Here is an 18827-nt window from a genome sequence, read left to right on the forward strand (position 1 = left end):
CAACTTCTTTATATGCAAGTTCCAATGACTGAACAAAAAGTACCTGTTTAGAACCCACTTAAACTAGTAGTCTTTTTAAATAATAAACATCTAAGGCTCTAGTTCAGGGGTGGGGAACTATGGCCCTTTTATGAATTGTGGACTTCAACTCCCAGAATTCCTGAGCCAGTATAGCTGGCTCAGGAATTCTGGGAGTTGAAGTCCACAAGTCATAAAGGGGCCATTGTTCCCCACCTCTGTCCTAGATCAATGTCAATTCAATCCAAATAGGATATATACATGTCTGGACCCAGCATTTATACATGGAGCTCCAGATGGCTGGAAATGTAAGCAACTGGTGGTTATACAGTGGTTAGCCCAATCAGCAGGCAGGGTGCCACAGGGGTAGCCTAATCAGAAAATCTAGATCTAGAACATTCATTTCCTTCCTGACCAAGTGGTGCTCACTCTATGGACAACATCCTCTGAAGCTGTACCTCACATATAACTAAAATGAGTCATCTGTATGTCACATTAGCACTTTCATTTTCACTAAGCATTGTTGGTTTGGCACATGGCTTCAATTAAACCATGATTATAGTTTCTGTAATCAATAAACCAGATGAGTTAGAATTAAGTCCAATAGTGACCTTATGAAAATTTGCTCCTAAACTAGTTTACATTTTAGAAGTTTTTTTAATATTGCCAGACTACTGCAAAGTTATCTTTTCTTTCAAAACAATAGTTTACTGTTTCATTATTTATTTATCTGGTTTATTGATTACAGAAATTATAATCATACTTTAACTGAAACCATGTGCCAAACCATGTGGAAATGAAAGTGCTGAGATACAGATGAGTCATTTCAAGAATGTTTTATGTATTCTAAAATCTATATGGTTTAACAAGACTTACCATGGTCAGAAATAAGAATAATATTAATGCAGTTGTGCAGGTTCATTTGCTTAAGCCCATCCATCAACAGCCCAACCACTTTGTCTACTCTCTCTAATGCAAGAATGACCTGCAAATCAAAAGTGAAGAGAGGCAAAGTAAATAAGTTAACCCACATTTCAAAAAATGGTGGTTCCCAATAAATATTCTGCTGTCAGTAGAAAGTATCTGTCAGCAATATAGAGGAAGAATTGGTTTTTCATTAGCCTTCCTTTAATTCTGCTTGATATAGTTTGGAGAGTATTTTGGCACAATATAGCTGACTGATAATACTTTCCATCAGCAGCAGAAGATCAGTTAGATATCACCAAATAATTTTTCCATGTCCTTCATGATAGCTGCTGACTCAAGTAAAATTACTTATGACATAGACCACTGTCTAAGATTAGCAATTCCAGCAATTATCATTCATTGACTGCATGGCTGAGCTATGCCGGGTTGCTGTTTAATCACTCCTGTAACTGAGTTAAGAGATAAAGAGTCTTCCATAATAAAACTAAATAAACAAAGCCTTGCAGGCTAGCCAAATATTGTAGAAAACATTCTAAATTTCCAGAACACTTAACCAAGGAGGAGTATCACAAAAGCAAATGACAAAGAAGAAGCAAAAAATATCTAAAAATTAGGCCAATCCTGATATGTGCATCCTTCCTCAAAACAGTTGTTATTCCACGCCATGTGATAAGAAATAGATATTATTATTATTTTTAATTTATTAAATGTACACCCCACTTTTCTACCTATACAATGCCAACGGCAGCTTACAGTGATTAAAAATACAAATGATAAAATATAGGAATAAAAACAATGAAATTAAAATGAAACCAAAATTAAGACCAATGTCATTAGAAACAATTCAATTAGCAATTAAAAGTTTTTCCTAACTGTTAAGTGCTAGTCAAACACACTCCCTGGTCTGGGGACCACTTAAGAGAAAACCATCCTCACATACTAGATAGCCAAATTTCTAGCAGCAAGGGAGATCTTCAAAAGGATGATTCCGGTTGATATAAGTAACCAGGCAGGTTCAAAGCAGAAAAGAACAATTTTCATATTTTTATATAGTATATGTCTAGTCTAAGAAGAAGAAATGAGAAAAAAAACCTCCCAGTGCTGGTCTTCCATAACCCTTTTCTAACTCAGGGATCTAAATGTGTAAAGAATTCTGCATGTGGTTGAATGTTCAACAATTTTTTCCTCCATATTTAGGAATAGGCATTGTCCTTCCCCTTTAAAAATTAACTTTCACTTATATGTTTAATGCATAAAATTTGATCCAAGAAGTATTAAAGTGATCTCCTTTCAAAGTTCCAGACTACCATCTGATCCTTTAACCCAATGCACATACATATAATTCTCTGTTATCTAGTTGGGTCACTTATTTTTTTAAACACTTCTTAACTTTTAATCCTATCAGTGTTAATATGGATGTCTGAGTCTAGTTATTTAATATGACTGTAAATCTGAAATCTTCTTTAATAATTATGCTTAGCAATCTTGTCCATGGCCTCCATTGAATGTATTCTGCATCAAGATCTTTCATAGTTGTTTTCACTTTTTATATGTCATAACATTATACTCAAAGAGCTGTGCATCATTTTTATAATATATGAATAATTAAAAGAGGGGATCAAATAGCCTTTTAGTTAGATTTCTTTAATGTTGTAATCCTTAATCTACTATGGAACTTAATTTAAAAGAAATGCCATTATAACATTCATTTACTTACTTCACTGCTGATTGGCCCATAACGGTGTCCCGAGGAATCTGGTTCTTCTAAATACAGAGTGTAAAAGTGTGGTCTATATCAAACAGCATTAAAATGTAATATTTTACATATAAATTAAGAAAAGAGTGAAAATATTTAAATTCAGTAGACTTCATTAGAAACAATTGCATTAATAACAAATCTTGTGGTGATTTATATAAAAATGTATATTATAGTACACATATAGATAACATATGTGGATAAAGCATGATAACCTGGAGGCTGGGTTCTGAATCAAGGGGTCTTCAAACTTGGCAACTTTAAGACTTGTGGATTTCAACTCCCAGAATTCCAGGGCTGGCTGGGAATTCTGGGAGTTGAAGTCCACAAGTCTTAAAGTTGCCAAGTCTGAAGACCCCGGCCTTAAGCAAATTTTACTGTCTCAAATTCGGCCCATGATATGAGTAGTCCATGATATGAGTAGTAGTAGTAGTAGTAGTAGTAGTAGTAGTAGTAGTAATATCAATTTACTACAGTATGCATGAATGTTACAAGGATTTAAAGTATGCACATGAAGCATTCTGAACAATTGAAAGCACTGTGCAAATGTTACCTATAGTGAAACCTCAGTTTAAAGGACTTTAATTCAACAGATTTCAGATTCAACAGATAAAATTTCCACTGCAGTTACAGTTGAATTACGACATTGTGGTATATAACATTCTATCCAGGCTAACAGATAAATGGGAATAATAGAAACTCCTTTCACCAAACTGAAACATTAATGTGAAGAAATCACTATGTATTATATTACTCCACATTCATACTATGTTACAGTACAAGCTTTTATGAACCCTTTAAAATTTATTGAAACAAACTTCACAACATCCACAAGGTAAGCCAAATAGCCAACTCAACATAGCAGTTACTATTTGCCTTTCTATTATTTTATACATTGCTTTGTGATGGCAATTTACTTACCTTTCTTCTTCTGGTAATTTTAGCCAGCTAAGAAATGTTACTACTCTTTCTTCAAATGGTATTGATCTAAAGAGAAAATAGCAACAGAACACAGAGACTTGCATTTGGCTTTGGGCAGCTGTTGTTGATTTATTAAAACTGGATATAAAGTTCCAGCATATTCTAAAAGTCCAGAAAATAGGTCATTATAGATCAGGATTTGAACACTGTAACAATTATTACTTAGATACTTTGAATCAAGCAAGTTTTATGAATCCCATCTGCACTGCAGAAATTTGGACAGTCACTAGATGGCAGTAACTCTCTGATCATCTGAATAGCAATAGCACTTAGGCTTATATACTGCTTCATACAGTGATGGAATTCAAATACCTGAACAACCGGTTCTCTTATTCAATGCCTGGCCTCGGAGGCCTAGACTGGACTTCTGGAAGCCAGCCAGTTCTCCAAATGCAACAAAATTTAGCTACCAGTTCTTCCAAACTAGTGTGAACCGGCTGAATCCCACCATTGGCTTCATAGTGCTTTACAACCCTCTCTAAGCGGTTTACAGAGTGAGCATATTGCTCCCAACAATCTGGGTCCTCATTTTATCGATCTCAGAAGGATGGAAACCTTGAGCCATTCAGAATCAAACTCCTGGAGAGAGCGGTAAGTTAGCCTGCAGTACTGCATTCTAACCACTGCACCACCACAGCTCCATAATATTGTACCCTGAGGGTTTTATCTAAGACAGGGTTCTTCAGACCTGGCCCTTTTATGACTTGTGGACTTCAACTCCCAGAATTCCTCAGGCAGGCTGGCTGAGGAATTCTGGGAGTTGAAGTCCACAAGTCATAAAAGGGCCAAGTTTGAAGACCCCTGATCTAAGAGATACAGAAAAGAATAAGTGATGGTTGGTTTGAAATAAGCCTATCATTCAGAAAAGAATAAGAAGATATTTGCCATAACATGGTTAGCTAATTAATTTGCCTACTATTTTTATTAGAAAAAATATTTTCATGTATATCTTTGAAAACTAATTGGATTATTATGAAAATATCCAGAATATTTTAAACATCAAAATTTTCTAAAAACAAGTCAGGCTTTTTAAGTGCAGGAATATCTGCTTAGCATTTTCAGAGACTTGTGCTTGGAAATGCATATTTAGGACAACAAGCATACAGATATAATTCTAGAAATTCTATAATTACACCAACCCTGTGTGGATGCTGTGTAGCTTTACAAGCCAATACAATGTTAATTCTAGTGAAACTATTAACGAGGTTAAAATAAATTCATAAGCCCTAAGAAGTATATCCTTGTTTAATGGAACATCTGGAATCAATAAAACTTGCTTTTTGTAAGGAATGAGGTAGACTCAGTTATAGTGGCAATGGGTATAATATCAGAAGACCTGAAAGACCAGGTTAGGGACAGATCAAGAAGAAAATTTATCTGTGTGGTTGAAAATAATCAATCAACACACTTATAAAGTCTCTTCCCTACCATCTACAAAAAAATCCTCAAACTATATGTAAGAAGGATATTTGGAAAGAATTACTAATTCGGAATTCTTATGGAGCTTTTCAGCATGTTGTGTAACAAAAAAATTGAAAGCTAATTAACTTCTCTGAATGTCATCAATGCTAATCTTCAAATCTTTATACAAAAAAACAGCAAATGCATCACAAAATAATTTTTAATAAACAAGCAACTTACAATCAGCATAATATCAAAATCAACTAAACATGCAATCCCATAGAATGTAGGGGTTCCTAATAGAACAATTAAATAAATGTAATCCATAAGATAATACAAAATTAAATGATATGCTAATGACTGAGAGCATCTACTGGAGAATTTATTATGTGCTTAAAATTTACTCACAGATTTTCTTTGAAGAAGGTTTTCAACCTTATCAACCAACTAAACCTAAGTGATTGATAATATTTAAAACAACAGCAGAAGGGCACCACAGTAAGAGCTTTAAAAAGAGGAAAACTATTCCAAAAAAATCCTGCCACACTTAAAAGGTTTAGCTTTTTAGGACTTTATTCATGATATTCTCCAATTCACAAGTTCTCACCTATTGTATAATTTGTACAAGTTTGGAAAACTTCCATTGACATCAACATCTGAACCAGGCCAGAAAAACGAAGCAGATTTTAGTCCCTGATACATTGCAGTCAGCCAAATCTGTATAAAAAGATTTAAAAAAATAAATAAAGAAATAAAAAAAATTATTTCTGTTTTTGGAACAGTATTTAGAAAATAATTTGCTGCTTTAAAAGAATTCCATGGATTTCTGCTTGCCATTTTCTACCCCCTCACCTTACACTTCTATGTTGTCATCAAAAAGAATATATTCGTCACTAACCTCATGCCATTCTTCTCTTACAGAATCTTTCATTGATTGCCTATGTTTATAGCAATTTATTTTCCAAGGCCATTCATAAGAAGATGAGAAGCTACCTATATTTTGACAGTACCTCTGCTGAGTCTTTCACAAGATCTGCTAACCTGTTTCTTCTAACTATAGATAAATGCTTTATTTATTCATATAATCTGCAAGAATAACTGAATATTTCAACATTTCTCTGATCAGGTCTTTTCTACGCTACACGGTATTGCATTGAGCACTCTCGATCTTGTATTTACAAAGAAGGGCTTCATTTCGGACCTGTCTCCTGAAAGCCACAATTCCTTTTTCAAAAATAAGTGGATGGTGAAATTAATGGAGTTGGCAGAACATGGCGAAATTGATTGCTTTGATTAAAGAAAGATCTAGCTTTGTTTCTACTTGGTAATCACTCTTGAATTTTTTTTGAAACAAATGAGATTTTAACTTGGGTTTTGATGGTTAGATAAGGTTATGATGACTGAGGTATTGTTTAGTAGGATGCATTCTAGTTCAAAGTATCGTTAATTTATATGCTTTTATCTGGATGGAAGAAAGTTAAGACATTACTTTTTTCTACATCTTTTTGTTATAGTTGCTGTTTCTTGCACTCTCTAGGTTTTTTGTTTTGTTTTGTTTTTTTGTTACCACTTTCCCCAACTCCATTTTTGGTGCTTTTTTGTGTATTTTATATATTTTTGGAAATATAATAAAGTTTGGGGGGGGAAATTGTTCTTTCTTGTTTTTTTTTTGTTCTGTTTCCAAAGAGCATGGCAAATTAACCCACTATAAATTTAAGATGGCCTCCTTCTCCTGCACAGGCTATCTGGTCAGACATCACCAATATATCTGTCAATCCACAGTAGAGAAATGTGGCAAGGGCATTAAGGATTCTGCAAACTACAGATTCCATTTTCCAGCTGTCCTACATTAACACCCCTGACAAACTATTTCTTCTTCTCCCTTTTTTGCCTCAGTATTTTGTCCCCCTTGTCTAATGTTTCTCTCCTTTCCTGGTTTTCATCTCTATATCATTATCTCTTTTTCTACTTGAGAGCTGCAAAAGCTTGAAAAAAACAACAACTGAGAGGCTTCATGAACACAGGAAAACCATAAATGAGATTTGAGGATAACAGCAATCTCGTAATAACAATACCGAGAACAACAGCTATACTAGCATGTTGCAGAAATAATAAAGAATAACTGATCACATTTCTTTCAATGATCAGGAGGAATTGGAACACATGAAGAAAGTACAATATAAAGCAATCAGATTTTTTTTTTAAGATTCTGGGAACAACATGAAAGAAAAAAAGGCCTTTGTATTAGTAAAAATAAAAAAAATTAAAAGTTTCTGCCATTTATCTTAGAGTGTAGGAGGAAGTTTCTGTTTGCTCTAGTCAGGGGTAGGCAACCGTGGCTCTTTTATGACTCGTGGACTTCAACTCCCAGAATTCCTGAGCCAGCCATGCTGAGGGAAAAGGGAAAGGTTTCAGAGCTGGGCCATGCTGGTTCAGGAATTCTGGGAGTTGATGTCCACGAATCATAAAAGAGCCAAGGTTCTCTAGGTTATGCTGCTGGCCTAGAAACCAGGAGACTGAATTCTAGTCCCATCTTAGGCATGAAAACTGGCTGGATGACTTTGAACCAGACACCTTCTCCTAGTCCAGGACAAGGGTTGTTGTGGGGAAAATAGGATAGGGAAGGAGTATTGTGTATGTTCTCCTCCTTGGCTTATTTATAAAAATAATGAAGACAGGATATAAATACAATACTTTTTTTTTAAAGTAAAATAAAATTATAGTAATTTGTGCATGTTTTCAGTATCCTGAGAATAAAAATACATCAAAGGACTATGACACAATGAACCAAACAGCAAGCGTGGCCTATTACACAAAGACAGTTGAGGAATAAAAAGCAGGGAGAACAAGAAAAGAACAAATGAGATAGCAAGAGAAAAACCTTTCATGTTTCAAAACCTTTCATCAAAACAATCAGCACCGCTGAAAGGAGAACCTGCTTTTTGTCTACCAAAGCCTTGTATTGCACAAATCAATAAAATAAGGAAAAAGGAAAATACCCACTACCTGAAATTCTCTCAGCTTCCCATGAGACATCACGTTATAAATATTGCACCTATTGTATTTATAATTCTGTAGATAAAATTTGTACAGATCTATGGAATCAATGCAGCATACACCATAAAATGAACTGCAGCTTTCCCCCCCTTTTATGTCTGAATTGCTGATCTTAACTATGTAGTTTATTTGAACTCCAGTAAATGATTGTGCTGACTAGCGTCTTTCATATAATCTAAGTACCCTATGTCAAACACGTTACTGTCTTCCATTTTTCAAATGAAAAGGAAAAAAAGACCATCCCAACCGTATATCCCCAAGGGTATTTATGTCTGTTGCAATCATCACTGCACTGGAAAAGTCTCCACAATAATCACAGCTTAGGCTAATGTCTTCTGACCTGCCTGATCATTTCTTTTCAGTGTTTCCTTGGAAGGGAAGAACAACAGATGAGTCTGTTATTAGTCCTGTCCCCCTTTTTCAATCCTACATCCGTATGTGGATGAAACCCACTCTACCAATTTCTGCTCATTAATCCTGCAGCTCCATTTTCTCTGATCACATTTATGCTAACATGATTAAATATTGTGATTTGAAATGAAATCTAAACTTAACTAAATGGAGTGCTACTTTCTATGGTTAGAACAAATCTAAGCCCAGCAAATGCTTCCCATAGGACAAAACAGGCTGTCATGGTTTTTCAATTCCTCTCCATTCCCAAATGAGTCAATTCTTTTTTTCTCCAGATATCTCAAACTTTCCATAGGGGGAGCATCAGGAAAAGCAGAAATTAGAGAAACAGTTCTGCCACTTCTTTCTTCCAGCAAAAGTGAAACTTCATCAAGGGCAAGTCCCACCTGAGGTATAAATTACTGAATAGCTTGTTTTTTTTTTCTTTCAACCTCCCTTGTTCCTTCACTTGCTATCTTTATCATTATTATGTTACCATTTCTCTGTGGAGCAGGCAGATAGCCTTGGTTTTATCTTTAACTCTCTCTTTCTCTCATTTCTCATAGTTAGTCCTACGCAGCTCATGTTGCTTCTCCATGCAATAAAATTACACAATGATTTTCTCTTGCAGAACAAGCAGGCAGAAGGATAGCCGAGTGCACCCATGAACACCAATCAGAAGACACAATGAAAGCTCCTTAATTTCACAACATATTGACAGACTTAACCATCAACAGGGAAATTGTGGGCATCCTAGACTAAATTAAATCCAAAAATCTTAGGGAACACCTGGAAATTTGGCATTTAGACAAATCAGCGTCAACAGGCACATAGGTTATACAGCATTCAAAAGAGACTATAAGAAGCATTAAAAAAGAAAAAGAAAATATGAGATGATATTTAACAATTGGTGGTGGGTTGTCAGTGGGCGGTTACAGTCTGCCTAATTTTGCAGACAGTATAACAACATTTAGCTACATTCAAAGAGACTATATCTGACTGATCCGATAATAGCAATTGCACATAAAAGAAATTGGCGCTTTCCAGGTATTTTATTAGGTGAGCTATTATGAGATGGGTCCTTACAGAAGATACAATATAGTAGAATGTGAGATGCATTTAGTACCTTTTAATAATTAATAACACATTGTACTCAGAATTGATACTTACTGGCTGTCCTTGGTACCACTGTCGATTAGACTTCTCGGCATTTCTGAGTGTGAAAGTAGCATTTCTCTCTGGATCATACATTTTGTTATCCACTAGACCATGGGATTCTGGGTACAGACCCTGGAAGTAATTAATTAATATGCATCAACAATGATGACATATCAATAGTTGGAGACCCCAAGCTGTACATAGTAGGAGACAGTAATACTTGGAGATCCATCAGGTTTGATTCCTTCCAGCTTATTATTACAATAGTGGATTTTAAACTAAAGTTTGCTAAAAGAAACTCTACGTGTGTTTGTTAATCTTTTCTCACTATTCCACAGTTTGGAAAGTTTCTAGGCACTCTTCTCATGTGCAAGGCCCAAGAGAAGTTAAAGCATTAAGGCTAAATGACAATATTAGATTTAGAGTGAAAACAAAGAACACATCAGGCAAACAAATACTGGGACATTATGGTATCTACACTGGAAACATGGCATTAAGGAGTGGGAGAAAGTTACAGAAGTCACTCCTTGGTTATTTCTCCTAATATAACGAAATGGGATTTTTAAAACTCTGGTATTCTCCTTCAAAGAGAGTATGGAACGAGAAAAGCAAGAACTTCAACCTACTCTTACCGTAGCAATGCTGTAATGATTAGGGAATGTTTTTGATGGATATACTGGCCTTAGGCTGTGAGTATATGTCCCACATTTTCCTGTCAAGGAAAAAAAATACAATTCCATGTTTATAAATAACGCACTTTTTCATATCAAATATTCAGAATGATTTAGAATAATATGGCAATTCCCATATGGTTTTTTTTGCAGCAGCAATAGACAATACATGGGCAACCCCTGAATCTTTTTTTACCAGCTCTGAAACTGCCAAATGCCAAAAGCACTGAATCTGGGTAAAGAAATAAACACAATAGCCTCAGTTTTAAAATAGGCTTCGTACATATTAGGTAAATCACTCTGATTGCAAAATTCAGAATTCTCAATCAATATAGTCTTTATTGAGGAATGGTGGCATAGAGCAAGAATCAGGAAGGGATCTATTCATACAAATTAGGCGATATACAGAGTTCAGGCAGCCTTCCTCAATAGGCTGGAGACAGTTTTTGTTGGCCTAGTGAAAAAATCACAATTTCATCTACAAAATTGCTTTAGCTATTCCCTGTAGGGAGAACTATATGAATTTCTTCCCAAAGTACATATAAATATACTAATTGCTCATTAGACTTCTTGGATTTCCTGTGAAGCAATGGTTCCCTTAAAGAAAGAAAGTCAGCTTTGATTAGGCATTCTGACATTAATATTTTGCTACTGCAAGACAGAGATATTAAAAGGGATAATAGAGATATTGAAAAGAGATTCATATTCCCATATAATATTAATTTTTTTATATGAATGCTTAAAGCGTGCCTAAAATTGCTAAAAAGATATTGATTTCTTTGGACTTGTTTCATTATTAGTTAAAAATAAAAAAAAACATTCTACTATATTGTAATGCTGTATATTCTAAAAAATTAATTTAACATTTCCTGCAATAACTTGACACTCTTGATATATTGTAATAATGAACCATAAAAAGTCTATATATAACAAATGTATTATTGGGTCCTATGAATTTCATATTTGACTGGGACTTTTCAAACAGTTAACTCAAGAAAATCAGAACATACATACATACATACATACATATATATTAACTATATATGCTATCTGACTTCCAGAAACTCTGGGCTGTCACATCATGATACTATCTCAAAATATTACAGAGCTAAATACTTAATATAAAAGTTTAGGTAAAATGGGCATATGTTGTTATAGAATAGCTTAGAAAATAGTACATTCTACCAAGTCATAGTTTATTTTAACAATGGTTTGCTAAACTAATCATAGTGGCCTGGTTCACATGTAATACTAAACTATGGTTTGCAGACCGTAACTGCACTGGGTTTTTGCATCCCAGTAAGCCAAAATCAAACTACATTATCGTTTAGTCTGTTATATGAGCCTAATCAAATAGAGCAGGGGTGTCAAACTTGCCACGTCACGTGACATGTCACAACTTTTTTCCCCTTGTCAGAGCTGGGGTGGGCGTGGCTTCCACGTGACGCAGACCGGCAGCTTGACACCTCTGAAATAGAGGGACCCACTTGTTTTTAATATAGTTATTTTCTGTTCCTTTTCATTACAAAAAATAAAATAAATGTTATTACACTGTTCCAAATGAAATGCAAAATGCCCATCATCCTCACTGTCCTCACATATTTTAGGTACTGCTAAAAGTATCAAATAGGGAACTTAGGTTGAATTACTATATCAATAACTTACAGATGAAAAATACTTATTATTCTTCTGTCGTCTATCAGCCCTCTAAAATAAATAGGTTTCAAATATATTCAAGAGTCTTCTTTCTCTACCATCCCATTGCTCATACACTTCATAATTAATCATTCTTTAGAATATTAAAATTTCCATATCTGGAAATGTAATCATTACACGCTTATAAGAGTTTAAAAAGAATTGCTGAATTCAAGGAGGACTCCAGCAAGCTCATTCTTGGGTTTTGAATCACTGCTCACCCATGAAACGTCCAAGACTTATTTGGAGTTTACAAAGGATATGAAGAGCATCACGTCATATGAAAGGGAACACCACTTCATTCCCTTTTTTTCTTATTATCTCTGCTTGCTATTCCTCAGAAACAGTAGGTACTCACTTAATTTGCTAATAACAGGAAGAAGTTTGCCCCACGTTTGCAAATATTCAGCTCGGAATCCATCCAAAGAAAACAGCAACAGTGGAGGTTTTGTAAATCTGAGTTGGAAACAGTAGAAAAGTTAAGGTAAGCATCTAATAATTATTCATTATTTTCTACATGCTATAGATTAAAGGCCTCTTCCTCCAGGTGACCATAAGCATGTGGCAAAAGAAAGGAAAACCACATTAAAACTCACTATTCATTTACATCAGCTGTCTTCAGCCTGATGCCCTCTTAAAAACCTGAACCTCAGCTGCCATAACAATGGGAGCTATAGAACAGTGATGGCGAACCTTTTAGAGACCGAGTGCCCAAACTGCAACCCAAAACCCACTTATGCATTGTCGGGTGCCAGGTGGGTGTGGCCCATTGGCTGGGTGTGGCTAATTGGGGGTGTGGCCCATTGGGTGGGCGTGGCTGCGGTGGTAACGGCAGACTGGGTGGGACTACAAAGTTCAATCAATCAATTCCAACTTTGCAAGATCTTTTTTTTTCCTGCGAGAAGTTGAAATTGACTGATTGATTGAACCTTTTTTTTCTTTGCACACAGCAGCAGAAGCCTAAAGCGAAAAGGTTTTATAAAACCCAGCTGAAAGCCTAGGACTGGGGTGACAGCGCGCGTGCCCACAGAGAGGACTCTGAGTGCCACCTCTGGCACCCATGCCATAGGTTTGCCACCACTGCTATAGGAGATAAGAGTGACATTTTTTTATAGCACGAAGCTGGGAAGCTGCAGTATAGACTTTGCCAATCTACACAAAATTCTACCCGAGTGGGAGAAAGTAAATTTCTTTATGTAGAGCAAATATCTTCCCCACAAACGTGGACAGTGAGGAAAGAAGAAGCTGTAGCAACAATTATGGGGATGAAAAATATAATGTGAATTTGTGCACACACAAATAGGGCTTATATAGACATGTACACAGAGGCAAATCAGGCAATGGCAACTGGGACTGGAATTTCCATCACTAAGCAACATGGTCATAAAGTGCAACATCATGTGACTGCACCATTTAGTGACAGCAATTCTGGCACTTCCGGATGCCATTGTGAAGCGGATCACATGACATTGTTGAGTGTGACATGATCACATGGTCACCGTTTGCAACACCCTGCTGGTTTGCCCATTATCTTTGCTTGTGGGAAGCTGGCAATGAAAGTAGCAAAGAGCAATTGTGTGACCACATGTATGGCATGTTAAATAGCAACAGAAGTTAGCAGGCATCTTAGCAATTTAACCTTGACAGGGGCGCTGCAATGTCATAATTGTGAGCTGGTTGCCAAGTGCCTGGACTGCAATCATATGAGTGTCATGATGCTGTGTCAGCCAGAACTTTTGAGGACTGATTATAAGTGCCACTTGTTCAGCACCATCCTAAGTTCAAACAGTTGCTGAACAAGTGGTCATTAAGTAAAGACCACCTGTGATTCATATTTTTTAAACAAATATTTTTTTTAAGGTTTAGTTTTGGGATGAACTATTTTTCATCAAGGTTACTGCAAGAGACATTTTGATACCACATCCTCTCTCCACTGATTTTTAGAAAGTTGCAAAATCCATCTGAAATTTTCTTACCCTTCTGGACACTGGTTTTCACTTATGTCTTCACATTTCTCTTCAAGCCAACTTTTCTTTCCTTGGGGTTTTTTTTTTTTTTTAAAAAAAGAAGTTTATTACATTATTTTGTTCCTCAAAAGAGTAAAACTTATCTGATACTTTATGAATTGTGTAGTTGGGAAAATATTACGTTTTTTTTTTCTTAACCTACTAATTTCACATATATTGTGAGATTTTTCAACTCTTTTTTAAATCACAAACGCATTGGGCAGTGCAGATTTCAAGTTATTCTTGGATCCCAGCTTTGATATCACTATACAGATGACATCTGTGCTAAAAAAAGGTCATTAGGTGTAGCCATTTGTATTTTCTTTTCTTTTTTTTTTTTAAGAAAAAAGCTATAATTTTTAAAATGGTTATCGTAAATTGGTGCTCCTGATGTCTCTGTTGCTTGTTAATTCAGAAAAGCTACACCTGCCTATTCTCTAATGCAGTGTTTCTCAACCTTGACAATTTTAAGGCATGTGGACTTCAACTTCCAGAATTCCACAGCCAGCATTGCTGGCTGTGGAATTCTGGGAGTTGAAGTCCACATGCCTTAAAATTGTCAAGGTTGAGAAACACTGCTCTAATGGGAAAATGCTGCCAAATTACTGTCTTTTCCTTAGCCCAGTTCTGATATGAGACAGAACATGAGAACACTAATTGGAGGATGAGATACAAGAGAGCAAGCACAAGAGCAGAAAGGACTCGGCTCCCATTTCCTAAATTCCACATCTGATGTCTATTCAAATGCTTCTTCCTCCTCCCTTGCTAGGAAAGAACTGAGCATGGCTGACCACACTGAAGCTTGCGGTGTCCTTAGAAAGGAAGGTCAAGGCTGAAAAAATGATTTAAACAGTTCCCATGATTAAAGGAGCTTTGAACTGAAGACTTGGGATAATTTCTGGACTTAGAATGAATGTCCAATGTCAAACTGATATCCCACAGAGAATGCACACATCCTTGAGAAGCACCCACAACTTCTGAAGGCAAGCTGTTCCACTGGTTAATTGTTCTCACTGTTAGGAAGTTTCTCCTTAATTCCAGATTGCTTCTCTTCTTGATTAGTTTTCAACTATTGTTTCTTTTCCGGCCCTCTGGTGCTTTGGAAAATAAAATGATCCCCTCTTTTTTTTTTTTTTTTTTTTGTGGCAGCCTCTCAGATACTGGAATACTGCTATCATGTCACCCTTAATCCTTCCTTTTTGTAGACTGACCAAACCGAAATCCTGCAACCGTCAGATGCTTACTGTATATGAATTATCAGAGCAGATGCTTACTATATATGGAATCAGCAGCAAAGCATTATCCTTTAGTTTTAAAATCAAATGCTTGCTATAGCACATAAAATGGGATCCCAGTTAACTCAGCTCCCCCTGAAATCAGCCAGTCTTTTGTCACACTGTAACCAACCTATCCCAATAATTTCAATAGATTCTGCGTTTGAATAGACTTTGCCCTGTGCTTTCTTTAGAAAAAAATGTTTAAAGCAGTATTTTAAATCATACTTCTTGACCTAGAAACTAAAACAAAATCCTTGAAAAAGTAGAATAAATAGCCCAGTGCATTGCTGCTTTTGGAAGAAAGAAGCAAACGGGGAGTTTTACCTTCGCAAACAGAGTAATAATTGACGCAACAATTATTATTTTTCACACAATCATCAGAGCAGGAACAATGATACTCTGGCCGGTTTTTCTCACCACATCTAAATTTGGTGCACGTCCATATCTGAACTGTAACAGAGAGATACTATTTGAAATTAAACATGTCTGGGCTGGATAAAAACTGTACATGGAATTGCATGTCAAATTGTTACAAGGCTACAAACAAAAAAAGGGAAACTTTTCTTTTTGTACTTTCTGAACTCAAGGAAATAATTGAGAAAGGATCTCATGGGTAAAGTCACCAGTCTGGGAGAAGACCTAGTGCCATCATGTAAGTTATCCAACCAATTTAAATTCCCTATATCCCTACCTAATGCTTTTTTCCCCCCTACTCACCAATCCATGCACTCTCCCACTCTTTTAAACATCAGTAGAGACCTGGAACGCTTAGGGTCTAAAGATCTAAAACAGATCTTCTCAATCATTTTGGACTGATCAGCATATTTGGAATCTGGAGACCATATCACTGGCACCGGCACAAAATGGTTTGCCATGGAGTGGAGGTGGCCCCTTTAGAAAATAATGGCCATGGTAGGTAAGGCCAATCATGAAATATAATCACAGAACAGAATCATAGAATCATAGAATTCTTTATTGGCCCAAGTGTGATTGGACATACAAGGAATTTGTCTCACAGCGTATATATAAAAAAGCAAGTAATAGGTCATAGATCAGCGGTTCTCAACCTTTGTGTGACGGCGACCCCCATGTGTGGCGCGCATGCATGTCGCCACCCCCTGAGGGGGAAAAATGGCAGATCGCGTTGTTTGGCGACCCCCGTAAAATGGTTGTTCGACCCCAAATGGGGTCACGACCCATAGGTTGAGAACCGCTGTCATAGATCATAATAAACAGCAATTGATAAATCATAAGAAACCAAAGAAGAAGATAGCAGGAAAGATGACAGGATGAGAAAAGATGAGAAATGAGACAGTGCTGCGGGATTTAAGTATTAAATATTGAATTTACCAGAAAAGAAATTGGTAGGAAAGCTCCGTTTCTCCCCCTATAACCCTTATCTCCATTATGCCCTCTACTAGGAATATACAAACCATGCAAAATATGATTTAAAATATTAATTCAATTTGGCTTTCCATTCTGGATTTCCAACTCAATTAATCAGTTCTGACTGAATTTATTCAATTGAAATATATAGAAATATATACAACTGAAACATACACAATTGAAACAGATAGAAATAGTGATTGAAGTCCAGAAGCACAACTCCTTGAAAAACTGAGCTGCGATCAAATGAAATGTAATAAAATAAAACAAAATATGCTTACCAGGTTCTGTACAAGCTTCCTGAAAATCTAAACAGCAGTTTCCAAGTTCAATACATTCTTTGTCACAGCGGCATGTTCCAAATGTTCTTTCATAGCAACGACCCTTGCAGGTTTTCACTGAAATGTTTAATATTTACTTAATGTTACAAATTGAACACAGCGTTATATGTCAGGGTGGATCTGACATGGTTTGGCATCCACATGCATGAAAGTATGGATCCCCCTTTTAGTAACTCCCTTTTTGTTAACCCCTAACCAAAAAAATCGACCTTCTCAGTCTAAAAGAATATAAATGCTACTGAATCTGTCTATGAATATAGATGTGGAAGCAACATTGGAGGCATGCACGTTGTCTAAATTTCAACTTCAACAAATGAAGACTGTTGTGAACTGGGCCTGATGAGGAAACTCAGCAGGCCCAGAATTGTTGCTAATGGTCCCGGGCATTCTAAAAAGCTACCCAGGACCAGACAGAGTGGCGCCAGCCTTGTGCGCATGCACAAGGCACGAAGAAAGAAGACATCTTATTGGTTCACTCTGTCCGGGGTTCAAACCCTATAAAAAGGCCTCCGTGCCCTTTGCTTTTTGCTTGGAGTTGGAGTAGGAGAATAAAGCATCGATTAGTTGTCACCATGCAGCTTCATCATTCGCACATGAACGGAGAATATAACACTGGCAACAAAGGTGGGATCCTTTGCAAGCTGAAGAAAAAAAAGTTTTAAGGACTCACCCAGGAAGTCCTGAAGAACGGAAGACAGCGTCTGAATCAACATCCCAGCCTGCCAGTATAGCATCACTGTGAGCTTATCCAGTCCCTGTTGTAAGCCACATCCTGGCCTCCCTAAAGATGGGGGTGCATTTTTGCGAAACCTGTTGATGAGGCAACTGCAGAGGCCCAGACTATTGTAACTCACAGGGGGGGGGGCCTTCAAGGGTCAAGAGACTGCAATTTGGAGTCAATGCAGCCCCTGGCATATTCCAAAGTATCATGGAGAGCACACTTTGAGGTATTCCTGGGGTCTGTCCCTATTTCGATGACATCCTCATTGCTGGGGAGTCATCTCAAAATTTAGCAGAAAGATTAAGGGCTGTCTTGCTTCGTTTTTGACAGGCAGGCCTTAAGCTAAAGCAGGATAAATGCAAGATAGGAATCACTTCCACTGACTTCTTAGGTTTCAGGATTGATGCTCAAGGCATTCACCCTGCTGAAGCTAAACTACAAGCTATTCAACAGGCCCCAAGCCCCAAGTCCAAGAGTGAGCTGCAAGCCTTCTTGAGGCTCTTAAATTTTTACCATGCATTTTTCCCACACAAAGCTGCAGGGCAGAGCCATTACATAGGCTCTTAGACAAGCAGGCTCTTTGGCAGTGGACTAAAGTCCATGACAAGAGTTTCAATGAGGTTAAGGCCTTGCTCACTTCTAATGCTGTTTTAGCGCATTTCAATGAGCAACTGCCTGTTTGCATTGGATGTGATGCATCTCCTTATGGGGTGGGAGCAGTACTTAGCCATCTGAAGGCTGATGGGACACAAGTCCCTGTGGCCTATTATTCAAGAACTCTGTCATTTGCTGAGCGGAATTACGCTCAGATTGACAGAGAAGCCTTGGCCATAGTGGCTGGCATAAAGAAATTTCATGATTTCTTATATGGCCGCCATTTCACGGTCTATACAGACCATAAGCCTCTGTTAGGGTTGTTTACTACTAACAAACAGACACCACATATCATTTCTCTTCGTATGCTGAGATGGTCCATTTTCCTTTCAGCATATGACTACACTCTAGTTCACAAACCTGGAAAAGAAATGGGCCATGCAGATAG

The 18827-nt window shown here is 36.8% G+C and overlaps 1 protein-coding gene across 1 annotated transcript in view; it reads right to left on the bottom strand.

Annotated features, from left to right (window-relative positions):
- Positions 1-18827, bottom strand: part of ENPP1 (ectonucleotide pyrophosphatase/phosphodiesterase 1) — a 59086-nt gene that overhangs the window by 21899 nt on the left and 18360 nt on the right. Inside the window, exons 3-12 of the mRNA XM_039324124.1 lie at positions 17005-17121; positions 15662-15787; positions 14031-14091; positions 12413-12510; positions 10321-10400; positions 9701-9820; positions 5691-5800; positions 3623-3688; positions 2663-2735; positions 895-1003 (exon numbers count right to left, since the gene is read on the bottom strand). Coding sequence (XP_039180058.1) covers positions 895-1003; positions 2663-2735; positions 3623-3688; positions 5691-5800; positions 9701-9820; positions 10321-10400; positions 12413-12510; positions 14031-14091; positions 15662-15787; positions 17005-17121 — 960 coding nt within the window. The remainder of the gene's footprint in view (positions 1-894; positions 1004-2662; positions 2736-3622; positions 3689-5690; positions 5801-9700; positions 9821-10320; positions 10401-12412; positions 12511-14030; positions 14092-15661; positions 15788-17004; positions 17122-18827) is intronic.

Source organism: Crotalus tigris, unplaced genomic scaffold (assembly GCF_016545835.1).
Source record: "Crotalus tigris isolate CLP2741 ecotype Arizona unplaced genomic scaffold, ASM1654583v1 scf7180000017611.44802233496:7321179, whole genome shotgun sequence".
Lineage (NCBI taxonomy): Eukaryota > Metazoa > Chordata > Lepidosauria > Squamata > Viperidae > Crotalus > Crotalus tigris.